Genomic DNA, 14,589 nt, shown 5'->3' with positions numbered 1-14,589 from the left:
ATATCGTTGTATTTGCATGAATCTTTAAGTCTAAAGGGGTGGAAAAAAACAAACAATTTAGTTATACTAAATACAAATATAGAACATTCACTTACATTCTAAGTGCTTTGCTCATAACCATATTATCACCTAAGGCATTTTGGATGCTCCTCTAAGAGCTGACAATTTATTTGAGAAGAAACTTTTAGATTGCCATGAGTGAAGTTTAAGTCAACTTCCTTGACCTCTATCCTCCTTTTGCTTCAACTCCTTTTCCTTGTTGTCACCTCACCATCTATGTGGAAGCCTTTAAACAAAACTAACCATTTGTACAATAACACTTTACAAAATAGGGAGTTTGCTTTGGCATACCTTATAAAAGTTAGTCTGCAAAGTATGAGCAATGCAACTATGTACAAGACCACAAATCGAGTTTTGAGATATAGGACCCATCCCTACTTATAAAATATTTGTGTTATTTAAAAGAAAACTAATTAATATCCAATATTAAAGTTAAAATATAATTTAGATTCTATTTTTTTTAAGTGAAAACAAAAAAACCAGAATACCTTTCCATATTTTGTATAAAAAAAAATAAAATCAAATCTGCAACCAGCAACAACTAACAATAATATCAAAAAACTTCAAGTTAACCCCAAACTAATCTCTAGCAATAATATAAAAAAACATCAAGCTAACCCCTAAACTAATCTCATCTTTATCCATGTGAATAGGAAGAAAAATATATCAACATACTCACCGACCTGCATACTTTGAAAATTTAAAAGCCTTATTTGAAAATGGGCACGCCCCTTGGGCTCATGAGTGAAAATTGTACGATGAAATTTCATGCTGCAATTATATACAATTTTCCTTTTTTATGGCCAACCTCCCAGCTTTACTTTTTAATTTTTGTTCAAATTTAGGTTGACACCGTGGCATTGGCCACTTGGAAATTCTCTGCAACTTACAAGTTTTATGCATAATTGAGATTTAGATTTACTTCGACATTAATAATCTCCATCTCCATAAACATTACAGGTGTTAATGTTATATTATTATTCATGCCTCCCGCTCAAGGATCCGAAGATGAAATCTTGATGTCAGAGTTGCAGAGGTATAAAGCGTACAGAGGAATATACAATCCATACGGAAACAAAAACTTCTAAGGTGATGATGCAAATTCCCCAAAATAACTCACGACATGGTGATGGGAGCACTCCGCTGCACAGGTAATCATTTTGTTTCTCTCATCTACGTTTGCCCCAAATAATTTTGTTTTCCCTTGATATTCTACAGCATCGATCAACTTCGAGTCTATGCGGACAGTAGGCAAACTAACTTGGGAGTAAGCTTTACAGTCTCAATTTATTGCGGATTTTCCCATGCGAGTACTTAACTTGTGACCTGTTCAGGGTATAAATTTGACAGGCACCCCTAGCGATCCAGTAAATTTTGTAGGGCAACTTTCTTTTTAAACTGCCACTAGCATTACGTTTGGTATTTTTTCCTTGTCAATTAAATAGTATGTATTATAAATGTTTTTGTTAATTTTTATGGTGAATATAAAAATGGCCTGTGTGTTGGAATCCGAAATTCGTTGCTTCTTGATTTTCAGTCGAATGCATAACTATTCGGTCAAAAATTGTTTGATCGATTAATTAATTATGAAGTGTACAGTGATTTGAGAATTGCGTGCATTGCTCGGAATCTTGCGACTTGGTGCCAATTGTTGGCAGTGAACCCACAACTGACCAGAGCTTGAACCCCAATTTTTTCCATCAATGGCCTTGCAGACCTGTAGCAGTCAGTTGGTTTTCGGCATTATATATATATATATATATTTTTTTTTTTTTTTTCATCCATAGGAAAATCTGGGCATATCAATCCGAAGGGAATCTTTTAAAAGCTGTTGGCCAGACTAGCAGGGCCTAACCCCAACTTCTAAAGGCGTCAAGGAGAATTGACCCTGTGACTTTCCTACTAGCGAGATACTTAACAATGAGGACATATATACATATATATATTTTAATTTTGTTTCATATAACAAACCACCCCTCTCAAGCTAATAGTACTATCCCACTCTCCCGCATAGTCAAGCGTAATATATTATGCAGTGTTCAAGTTCGAAGCCATTACAATAATAATATTTGATATGAGTTCATCATGACATTTGTAGAAATTGAACTTGGGTGGGTAAGATAAGTTGATAACAACATTCCTCCCCACCACCGGAAATAAATCCAATTGACAAACAGATTAACTAGTTTTATTTACACAAAGCTTAATTTAATTCAGAAAAAATCTATGTTAATGAACTGTATGGACTGTAAGTCCTGCCATAATGGATCAAATTCCAACCAAACATATTATTAACAGGGCTTGATTTTTCTATACGTTCTATGTTGATGTAAAACCATAATATTAAGCAGAGTTTTTCTGTAAATTTTTCACGCACTACACTTAAAAAAAATTAGAAAATGATTATGCAATTACTTTTAAGATAACATCATCAGACTGTGAAAGTTTATATAAAATATTTGATGTAATCTACATCATATATAATACAGCTTGAGTGGGCCTAATGGTTAAGAGCATGTGTTTCCTCCTAAGAGGTCACAGGTTCAAAACCAGAGGGGGGTAGAGTATGTATGCCTTCGTAGACTTAGCAGTCAAATCGCTGCGCGCAGGTGGGTCCCTTGTCCCACAAACAAGGGGGTCTCATACACCAATTTGGTGTCTGGCTTGGCTGTGACCTTAAAAATGGATATTATTAATAATACAACATTACAAACATCAACACCATTACAAATATAAACAAAAGGCAAAATCTCTAAATATTTAATATTCTTTTTTGTTTAACCTATTTCCAAATTTCATATAGCATATCCCATTCCTGAATTATGCTCTGTTAGTGACACTCGCGTCGATGCATCTAATGAAGTCAATGCTAGTTTTGTTATTCGTACATCTTTTATTATGGTTTGTCTTGAAAATTCTCTCATATGCAACTATACTGGTAGGAATAGCGAGTATTGTCTGCCATAGCCTTGACGTGTTTCGAAGATTTGAATATAACTCTGTGACATGAAAAATCCTCCCAGCATTTTACATAGATGATTCCTCGCAATTAACATGAAGAGTATCAACAAATGCATTTGTTCTTTGACAGAAGTTTCAAGATAAAATAATGTTTCGTTTTCTTCCCTCTCACGTGAAGTATGTTGTAGGTGCTGAAAAAGTTTTTCAAGCCAACACTATGAATTCTCTTGTCTGCCACGAACATCCCCTAAATAATTATAAGGGCTAAGCAACCTTAAAGAGTTGAAAAAAACATTATTAGGAAATCTTCCGTTCAAATTCTACACCAGAGCTTGAAAATATTATTTCACAAGTTATTAACAACATTCTAGTGAACCATCAATGCAAGGTTTTCATAATCGTTTTTGTTGTCAACATAATCACCATATGCATGTGGAATTGTTAAGAATTATACTTCATGCTTATGAACAAGTTCCTCTTTATGGAGAATTTCTAATAACAAATTTAGTGGCATCTAAAATTTTTGATTACATGTGTTTTTTTGCAAGTGTGTCACTTTTTAAAAGCCACCTTTTTAAAGTGTTTATAGCAATATCTATGGTTGCTGCTAAAGAGTACATCAACATAATTTTCTTGGAATTTCTTATTCAACTTGTTTAGTTGGCACATCACATCTGAAAACATTTATAAACAAAGTTAACTAAAACAATTTCTGCCTTGTAGACAATGAGTCCTTCCTTTCATTTTTCCATGAGGAATTAATACAACAAGCCTTTCATTGACTTGTCCTCTTGAGAGCCATCTAACTCCATGGATTTCAAGAGCTTGAAAAGTTTCAAGTTGTGTAAGTTCTCATGGAGCAACTAATTGTTTTTGCACCCAAGAATATATCTTATTTGTCAATTTCTCAAAAAATAATAATTTAGGTATTTTTTTGGAAGCATTTGATGTAGCAGCTTCATATTGAGCAATGAAATGAACACCTACAACATTAGGTAAATCCTTTTAAAGTAATAGCACCATTTTCATTCCCAACCATTGATGAAGCACTATGTATGGAAATTGCTATCAACCTTTTATTTGAAAGGCCCCTTGTTTCCTTTGAATTATTGATGGTATCATATGTTATTTTTCGCTTCCATCACAAACATTTTCGAGCTTTAAGAATTATAAATTAGAGGCCCTAACCCTTTTAAATATAGAAATGTGGCATGAACTATAAGTTGCTTCTCTAAACTACGATCTATACTTTCATCTACCATTAATGAGAAAAATGACTATTGAACATTCTTGCTGTTTTTGCCTCTTCAAGATACCCAGATGTGTCAAAATGGAATTCTTTGTAGCCATGTGATTTGTGTATGATGTGTAGTCTTTATTCTTGGACATGTTTGGTGTTTGTATGAACATTGCAAACAAGCAGAGAGATTCATATTTTGAGAGGGGTAAATCTCTTTGCACAACTCAATAAACCAATTTCGTTGTTGTGATGACTCTTGTTCCTATCACTAATGAAAGAGGTTTTTCTTTCTTTTTATTTCCATGCATTTGTTTTGCTTGTAAAAGTTTATAGATGCTTGAATTGACATGAACAACCAATGAATCATGTTGCATGATAGAGCAACCAATACTAATTCTTTATGGTTTGGCTCAATGTTGCACGAAGCGTTGCCCCCCCCCACGATTCCAAGCCCCGAAGCGCGTCCCGTACGGAAGCGCCTAGGAAGCTTGGCCGGAAGCGCGCTTCCGAATTTTTTGCCGCTTCCTGGAAATTCGGAAGCGTGGTACGGAAGCGCCGAAGCGCGCTTCGTACGACGCTTCGGAGGAGGAAGCGTACGCTTCCGGAAAAGCGTTTAGAAAATCGTTTTTTTTTTTCATTTTTTTTTTTAATTTTAGGTGAGTTTGCTTGTTGGGGGTGGGTCCACCTTGGGTTAGGGTGACGAATGAAGGCAAAAAAAAATATAAATATAGCAGATGCTCCCTCATGGTAATGTTAAATTCTTAAAGTAAAAGGATGAAAATGAAAAATAAAGGAGAATGTCACTTTTACTTAAATTTTTAACATTACCATGAAATGACTCAGGATGTTTGAGAGTGGTTCCAGCCTCATTGGACTTCATATGGAGAAAATAGAATTTCATATCCTATTCAAAATTCAGCAGACTTAACAGTTTTCAGGAATTCAGGATCAATGGGATTGTGGCATTTCATTAGATTATATCAAGTATGAAGGTATGTGATTAGCATTTAATCAAGAGCACCAAGCCCTATATGTACCCTAGTGTTGGTGGTGTTAATTGTTGAACTCCTTTGTCACGCGGCACGCCCTTAGCAAAAAATTACCTTTCAATCAAGTCAAAATCATCGATCAAGCATGTTAAGCTTTTTTTACCATATTTTAAGTCTTGAATTAGGTAGTTTGATCAAAATTGGGCAATGTTGACTAATATCCCTAGACAATCGAGGTAGAGGCAAAGGCTAGACAAGAGGAGAAGAATCTAGATTCTAGATGGTTGATGCATCTAAATGGTTGATGCTCGAATAATTAATCATTAATGTACAATGGATGTTATATCTATCTTGATTTATGCAAAAATATGCATGTTTTCATGTCTTCTACAATTAATTTGGTATTTGGGATGTTTGTTTTGAGTATAAATGCAAAAAATATAAATATAAATATATAAATATAAATATATATATATATATATATATATATATATATATATATATATATATATATATATATAGCAGACGCTTCCGCGGACGCTTCGCTTCCTAGATTTTTGGAAAATGACGCTTCTGCATCCCTGCTTCCAAAAAATGCTTCTGCTTCGCCCCCGCTTCGTGCAACATTGGTTTGGCTGCCTTATGTGTTTTGGAGTGTATGCATTTCAAAACTATTTCCCTTGATGTTTTGCCTCTCTTAGCAACTTATACTTACATTTCCATTTTTCAGGAAACATTTAGTTCACTTTCATATATTTATTTCTTTTGAGTACTAGGTTCCCCACCTGAAATTCTTCAATACATTCTTCGTTATACCCCAATATATCTAAGCCTTCATTCAAATCAAAACTATGCTCCCTTTATTCGATAGAATGTTGGTTAATTTTTCTTTTCATTCAAATCAAAATTATGCTCCCTTTATTCGATAGAATGTTGGTTAATTTTTCTTTTTGATGTAGTACCTATATAATTAAAAGTAATTAGATATTGGATAAAGTCTTTTCGATTTGATATTCTTTTTCATTTCTGGCTGGAATGCCATAAAATCAACAAAGATGTATGTAAAAAACTCAAAGGAATGCTAGCTACGTTTCATGTGTGAAGATGCGAACAATAGTATGCTAAATTAAATTTTCTAACCCCAGAAATCTGGCTAATTATTTCCTAGTAGATTATTGCTCAGATCTACTGAATAAAAAGCACGACTAAGATTTTAACGTGTAAAAAATAGATAACAATGGAAGCAAATTAAAACACCATTCTCAAACACACGCACACAAGATTTTTGCCCTTCAAAATATGCTGTTTGATTAATAAAAATATACACCATTCCAAAGCTCCCTTCTTGGGATAAAGGCATTTTGAGAAAAAGCACAAATACAACAAAAAATTGGAAATGATCTAGGTGATCAAGCCATTTGCAGATTTTGCTTGGTTGAGTTGGATTCTTCGCCCTTGTTTCCCCGTGTACTCTTCCTTGAACCTTGCACACTTGGATGGAATTCCTTCTCCACCCAATCATTGAGATCTCACTATCTCACTGTCTTGTGCTCAATGATGTGTCTTCTCCCTTAGCCTAGCCTTCCTTTTATAAGTTTGAGTTATTGACTGAATCCATAGCCATGACCTCTAAGCGATTGACCGTTGAGATTAACAACTGAGGTTCATCTAATTCACTAGTGCAAATAACCTTTGCATTTCATTAGATCAACTCACTTTTATTATAAAAGTCAATTACCATAATAATTAAAGTAATTGCTAAGGTTTAGGGTCAATTAGGTGACTTCTGCACGTCTAGATAGTTAGACCCGTGTAGAAGTACCTACATGAGCTACTCTCATCAACACTCCCTCTTAGCAAGGAAGATACTTTTGGAAGAACCATTTGGAATAGTCTTTCCCTTCTGTCTTGGCACAATGTCCCATGCATCATCCTTCACTATGTCTTTTTTATAAACCTCCTAGTCTGCTACCTTTTCAATGACACTTCTCATTAGTACCATGTAGTTCGAAAACTTATTCGGAGGCCTAGTCTCCCTAAATATGCAAATGGGATCCCTTGTGTATGCTCAAACCACCTGGGTCTCTTGATAGAACTAGGAACTACTTACTCCTTCCCACTTGAAGGTTAACTGGAAGCCTCTGCATGCTACTTTACCTTTGGAGCCTCTAGATCCTCGTCCTTTGTCACTGTTGGTGGCAACTCATGAGAGTTCCTAGATGTGATGTTCTCCTTGAACTTAACATCTCTACTCGCAATTGTATTCTTTTGTGCTGATGTGAAGATCTTATAAGCTTTTGAGGTCTCACTATACCCAACAAATATCCCATTCTGTCCTAAAGGCTCCAACTTTGTCCTCTTCTTTGCAGGAAAATGGATGTATATTGGACAACCAAAGATCCTTAAATGTCCTATCTTTGGCTTCATCCTTGTGAATACCTCCTTAGGAGTCTTGTCCCTCAATATCCTATGAGGACTCTTGTTCTGGACATAAACTGCAGTGTTACACGCCTTTGCCTAAAGAAACATAGCTAGATCCTAGTCATGTATCGTTGCCTTGGCAGAATTGATGATGGAATGATTCCTTCTCTTTGCAACCCCATTCTACCAAGGGTTGCATGAGACTTTCATCTCCTTCTTGATTCTTGCCTCTTTGCAGAAATCCTTGAAGTCATTTGAGGTGTACACTCCCCCATTATCTAACCTTAAGACCTTGATCTTCTTATTTTTCTACTTCTCCACTTGGACTTTGACCTCTCGTCATCGACTGAAAACCTCATCATTGGTCTTCATGACGAAGATCTAGTTTTTCCTGGAATAGTCATTAATAAACATGACATAGTACTGTGTTACTTGTATTGATGCCACTAACATTGACCCACACACATTTGAGTGAATGAGATCCAAGATCCACTTGGACCTACTCTTGTTGCTTGGAAAGGCATCCTTGGCATTCTTGCCAAGTGTGCACCCTCTACACATGCTTTGTTGCTCAATACTGCAATCTAGGAGACTAGTGACAATCTCCCTTAGAATCGGAAACCCCCTATAGTACAGGTGCCTCAACCTCTTGTGCCACAACTTGCACAAGTTGTCATTGTCATGTACCAATGCCTGAATAGGTTTTCCTGTCAACCTATATAAGTTGCTCTCTCTAACCACGATGGCTATTGCTGTGTCTGGGCTAGACTCCATTGGAAAAATGAGCACCTACCCATTCCTAGACATAACTTCATATCCTTTGTCCTCAATCGCTGAGTCAAACAACAGATTCTTCATCAGTCCTGGTACAAATAACACGTCCTTGGCTTCTAATGTTCCTCCTGACTCCAGCTAGAACTTAATGGTTCCAACACCCTTCACTACATATCTGGCATAAGCTCCACATGCAAATCTAAGTTTTTCTCTATCAAGCTGTTAAATAGCTCCCATGCCTTCATATCTGGCATAATTTCTAAGCTCCACATGCAAATCTAAGTTTTTCTCTATCAAGTTGTTAAATAGCTCCCATGCCTTTGTCATATGACGTGATGCACCACTATCCAAGTACCAAGTACTCTTGGTGATGGTGTTGGTAGATAGATAGGAGAAAAATGGGAAGTCGTTCTCGAACTGCGTTGCAAAGTCATCAAGCTGGACCTCTACAAATGCCTTCTTTTTGCTGTGACTTACCCTTCCCCTTCTTCTCTAGACATTGCAATGCATAATGCCCATTCTTGTGGCAAATGAAGCACTTGAGCTTGCTCAAGTCCTTTTTCTTTCTTGATTGAGAGGTTGGCCCCTCACTGTTACACTTGGAACCCTTTCCTTTGCCCTTCCTGGCCATATTTAGCAGGGCTACGTTCTCGTCTCCATCTCGTTTTCTATTGACCTTAGAATCCTCTTGAGTCTTTTCTCGGATGCAATCATCCCAAAGCCTCTCCCAATTGGGAAACTTATCTCGAGCACATATTCTCTTGGCAAATGGTTCCCATGACTTGGGAAAACCATTCGCTGCCACATTTTTGAGCTCTACATCCTCCACTTTCTCCCCAATGGCACCAAGCTGATCTCGTGTCTAGGTGATTATCATGAAGTAACTAGTAACATTATTAGACCTTGACATCTGGATGGATCTGAGCTTGTTACTTAAGATCATTTGCTTATGCATGTTGTCACTCTAGAATAGGTCCACTAGAGCCTTGAACATCTCCTTGGCCATGTGAAATTTGTTGCAGTCACTGGTTATTATCCTCTTATCGTTAAACAATTATTTGCCTTATGCAATTTATATGCGGCAAATACTGAATAAACACTATTGCAACTTCACGAAAAATTAAATACAGGAACTGAGAAAATATTGCTCACACACAAATAATGAACATCGATATTTTTGGATAAATGTCCCTGGAAAATCCCCAGTGTGGGGAAATCTAGTTTTGCAAATGTGTATTTTATTTATTCTCTAGCAAAATCTGTGATTGAAAAATATTCTTCAGCAAAATCTGTGATTGAAAAATTACTACTGTTTGATGTAGATTAGAAAACCTCTAGAAAATTGTTTCTTTCACTTTTGCAAGTCGATTTGACTTCTTGGAAGAAACTGTTGGAAATACTGAGAGGGGGGTAAATCAATATTTCTTAGCAATTAACACTTAATTAATCTTTTTTCAGAGCATTAGTTAATCTTCAACAGTATTACAATTATTCATTAAAGCAGTAAACAACAATGCAGATATATAGAGACAGTAGGCACAAGATTTTTAGGTGGAAAACCCCCTTGGTCAAAAACCACTGAACGCTTTTCGAATAAATTCTTTAATCTTCAGCCCCAACTGAAAAGAAAGCTACAACTTCCTAGAATTCTAGAAAAACATTCTTATCCAACGCCCATTGGAAGGACGCCCCAACGCCCTGGTTTTATTAGCAATCAGCTGAAAGGATGCCACAACACCCTAGCGAGCCGCAACTCGTTCTAGCATCACCCTATTACCCTAAAGTGTTTACAGGCCCCAACATGAAGGTGACTTCATTCACTTGCCTAGCACCACCCTACCATCCTATAAAGACAGAAATAAAATAAAGTGTGGACTCCCGTACTACAGACAATGATCCATGTTACAATGATATTTCAATTATTTTCTCTGACTGACCAATAACACTAGGACCTAAACCCTTCTACCGACAAAGCAAGAATCGTTGTCCCAACTACAAACCATAGCCCTTTTCTCAATACAAATTTGCCTTCTTCAACTCTAGGCAATGACACAGACTCTTTACAAAATTTGGGTTCCCGAATTGGGGACAATGGCCCAATTACAATGTACAAAAAAAATGACTCTAGGACTAAATCTTTACAAGACAATGAGATACTGCTCTTGATGTTTTACTGTTGTAATGCTTTTGTTCGACTTCACTGCTTGTGCTTCTAACTCCATTGGTTCACTGCTTATCCCTTGTGCTTTTGCTGCTCTTTGAGATCACGGTTCTGTCCTGAACTGTTGTAGGTGTTCTCACTGCTGGAGGATGTGTGGAGGTGGTCTGTACCTGCAATTTAAGATATACCCAAGGCGAATCCCAACTCCAAAAGAAAACCAATAAAAGAAATATACCAAGCCTGCAACAATACTACAAATCCAGAAGCAGGAGATAAATCATACTAAAGCAACTCAAAACTATATGTAATTAGGCCTATAACATAACACTTATACATGTAACATTGGACAAACTGACTATGATCTCCTCCACCTGCAATACAAAACACTCAACAAAACCAAATCAAACGAAATATAACACACCAAACAAAACTTACCTTGTCACTGTAGGAAGAATGTGCTGGTATGTCTTTGAAACAGTTGATGCACAGGTCTGCAAGTTGAGGGCACAAAAGTTTTCACAAGTTCAAACCCTACAATCAGATCAGAACCTAAATGACGCTAGATCAATCCTCACTTCTAGCTCAACAGACCTCGGTTAGACTTAAGGCTTAACAAACCTAAAGCAAGCCTAAATAACAAACAAAGCAGACCTAAAACTGACCTTAGACTAAAGGAATCCTAACTATGATTTTAACAAAAAAACTAAATAGACTCTTCTGCCCACACGAGACTAGTCCTAAAGAACTAGAGTATATGTCCTAGGCTTTGTTCCCTTTGGAAAGATAAGCAACCACAGGTCCAAACTCGCAACCAGACACTTAAGTATAACAGACCTGAACTGACTGACCTAAACAGTCCTAAATTGTGGCCCTAAAGGATTTAGCTAGACTTCCTAACGAAAGTGCAAGACAGAGACCAAATTAACATGTAACAAGGGACTGTTATGTGGAATCCTAAGAGCAAAATAAAAGGACTATAAGGAAACACAGCTCTGAGCTACTATACTTAGTATCCCTTGAAATGATCATACTTGTATCACTTTAGATCCACATGAACTCTCTGTAGTAGCGGACCTCAAACATTAAACAAAACCTTAATAAAGCAACCTTCGCTGCCCAGTTCTGTATCTTATTTGCTACAAAGATCCACACTTACTTGCTTTAGCCCTTCTCTCTCTTCAAACAGACCTCGCACTCCCTTGGGGGTGACCTGCACTAAAAAACAACCTTAATTTTCAACAGATCGAACCCTAATCACCTTACTTGATCTAGCGCTGACAACTCCTTAGGGTGGCCGAAATTTTTAGAGAGAATTACACTTCAGATAATACGTTTTATCCATCATATTCATGGAAGATGTATGAGGTTCCTTTATATAGTTAATGGTTGAGCTAAGTAAGGGGCTTCTAATGTGAACATTGGAGGACTTAGAAGGGATTTTAGGAGTAAACATTGATGGCTTAGGATATTTTAAAAAGAATTCAAAGTAATGTATGCCTTGTGGTCAAAGTAAGGAGAGCCGCTAGCAATTTAATGGCTGAATGATGGTTTCTTGATAATGGTGAAAGGTATGTCATATAAGAAAGAGTTTAATACCTTGTTTTAAGGTGACTTTCCACTAAATTACCCTTATATTAGATATTAAAGACCATCAGCCAATGAATATGATCAATGACACCATCTCATGGGGTTTTAGCCCATTGATGGGGGTCTTTGACTTCAAATGTAAATATCTCTCAACTCGTAAGGAACTACGTGGGGTGCCATATACCATCGGAAAGATCTTTGCAAAGAGAAACCAACTAGAGTGATTTGGATGCGAGAAACCATGAATTTCCATGTCAAATTTGCCGATGAAGATCAGGGTAGCTCCTGGTGATGCTTGGGTTGACATCAATGACAATCACCTATCAACAGAAACTCGACCCCTTTGATCCAATTCGACCTTCCTCTAGAGCCTCAAACTGGGCCACACGTGCGGCCCTGGCAACTCAGTCCTCATTGGCAACTCGCACTAGTTGGGAAAATCAACTCGGCTTCCTCTGGAATTCGACTTCTATTGGCAAACTTGAATCTTCCTGTGCAAATGGATCTCTCTGGCAAATTTCTTCTTGCTCTGACAGCTTGACCTCTTTGAGTTAATTCACACTTCTGGGAAACTCAACCTCTTCTGCAAATAAAATCGACCTCCCTTTATCTCTTAGAAATTGGAAATTGTTGTGAAGAATTTTCTCAGACAACTCTGTCTTCAATCGTTGCTAATCTCAATCCGCTGGTGCATGTTACCACAAAATCTGGCAGGCCTCGAAGAGGGAAACCCTGCAGGATGAAGAGCTAGAGTAAGTGCTAACAATGGGACAATGGCTCACTGTTACCACAACCAATGTCCCTTTCTCTTTACAGAATTTCACTGATGGGAGGAGTCTCAGTAAGATAGATAATCACCTTTAATATATATTCTAGTGTTTATGGTGCTAGGTGATGTGGTAAGACCTCTCAAGGGAAGCTTAATGTGATGAAATGATGCTTCTAAAGGCACTTTGCTCCCTCTAAAAGACCTAGAAAAGACTTGCACAAGACCTAGGGTTTTATAGATAATCATGGATAGAGGCACTTCCAAGATCAAGGTAAGGAGGAGAAAGGGCTTCTTATGATTTACTTCACCAAGTACTAGGCTCTTACTGTTGAAAATCCATGAAATTCTGCAACTGCTATGATGAACAATCTGAAACTAAATTCTTTTCACCAAAACACATAATTTCTTAACAATAGAAGTAGTGTAATTAAACACACAGATAAAGACACAATCACACAAAAGACACAATAATTTTCTAGGGAAACTCAAATGGGAAAACCCTCTCCTTGATGTGGTGTTTATTGACTAAGCAAATAGATCAAATACAAAGCAATCTTTGTCTTGAGAACACAGTTGTTCTCTTGCTGATCTAGCCTAGACTTGCCCTAGAAAAACCTTGATCACAACTCCTAAACCCTAGTGCACTTGTGATCTCCTATTACTTAGGAGTCTAGGACACAAGGTCTTTGCGCTCTCCACAAACAAGGCTCTCTCATAAACTCGTGAGATCTGTCTTGTCTCACAGACCTTTATGCACAAAACTTATTATTAACTTGTGCCTTTGTCCTTCCTTTATAGGCCCAATTCGAACATGCAAGGACGCCCAATTCCAAATTTAGAACTCGAGTTTTGATTGACAAGTTAATTGAAAGTGACACTCTTTCTCTCTCCAATCAACATTTGAGTTCTTAACTCGTCCTTTCTTCAATCAAGACTAAAGACTAACTCGCTCTAACTGAACTTCCAATTGGCACCTCGTTTTGTAGTCAAACTAATGAAGGCTCCACTCAACTGAAGCTTCAACTCTATGCATGTTAACTTGATGATTATTCTAGTAAACTGGAAATAATTCATCATACCTGAAGTCTAACTCATGAGGACAGTTCAAGCTCTTCACTGCTAAGGCACAAGCCAAAAGACCTTGCTCGCTACATTTTCAACTCTCCCTCTTAGCGAGGAAGGTACTTCTGGAAGAACCTCGTCCACCTAGACCTATCTTCACCACCACATTATCTGCGGTTGCAACTGCTCCCTCTGAACTAGAAGACTTTCTTGCTTTCTTTTGTGGAATTTGATCTGAAGACTTGTTCCTTCCAACCATGCTCTTAGAAGACTTCTACCCCTGAGCATCCTTGCATGACCATGTTGACCATGTCTTCCCTGAGGCTGTTGACTCAACCCTCTACCGCATGTTGCTTGGGCCTGTTACTTGAACCTACTACTCACTGCCCAAAAATATTGCGTGCTACCTAAACCTCTTGCACACTTCTTGAGACTGCCGGGAGCCTCTGTTGTCTACCTGAAAATTGCTTGTGCTGCCTGGACATTTCAATAGTCTAGCAACAAATTTTTTATTTTTTATTTTTCCTCAACCCAATCAATCCCGATCTGCAGTTCTCTACGTATC

The 14,589-nt window shown here is 37.3% G+C and overlaps 1 protein-coding gene across 7 annotated transcripts in view; it reads left to right on the top strand.

Moving 5' to 3' along the window:
- Positions 1-793: 793 nt before the first annotated feature.
- LOC149183493 (uncharacterized) overlaps positions 794-14,589 on the top strand; it is a 467,968-nt gene continuing 454,172 nt past the window's right edge. For 3 of the 7 annotated variants that reach the window (XM_089417147.1, XM_089417148.1, XM_089417146.1), the window contains exon 1: positions 795-1,211. In XM_089417147.1, coding sequence (XP_089273273.1) covers positions 1,153-1,211 — 59 coding nt within the window. In that variant the 5' untranslated portion in view covers positions 795-1,152. Of the gene's footprint in view, positions 1,212-14,589 lie in introns of all 7 variants that reach the window. The other 4 variants (XM_089417150.1, XM_089417151.1, XM_089417145.1 and 1 more) reach the window with 2 other exon arrangements.

Source organism: Pinus tabuliformis, chromosome 3_2, assembly GCF_031772625.1.
Source record: "Pinus tabuliformis cultivar Carrire ecotype Pingquan chromosome 3_2, CPIR1, whole genome shotgun sequence".
In the NCBI taxonomy this organism is placed as follows: domain Eukaryota; kingdom Viridiplantae; phylum Streptophyta; class Pinopsida; order Pinales; family Pinaceae; genus Pinus; species Pinus tabuliformis.
This window is presented reverse-complemented; position numbering and strand designations above follow the sequence as displayed.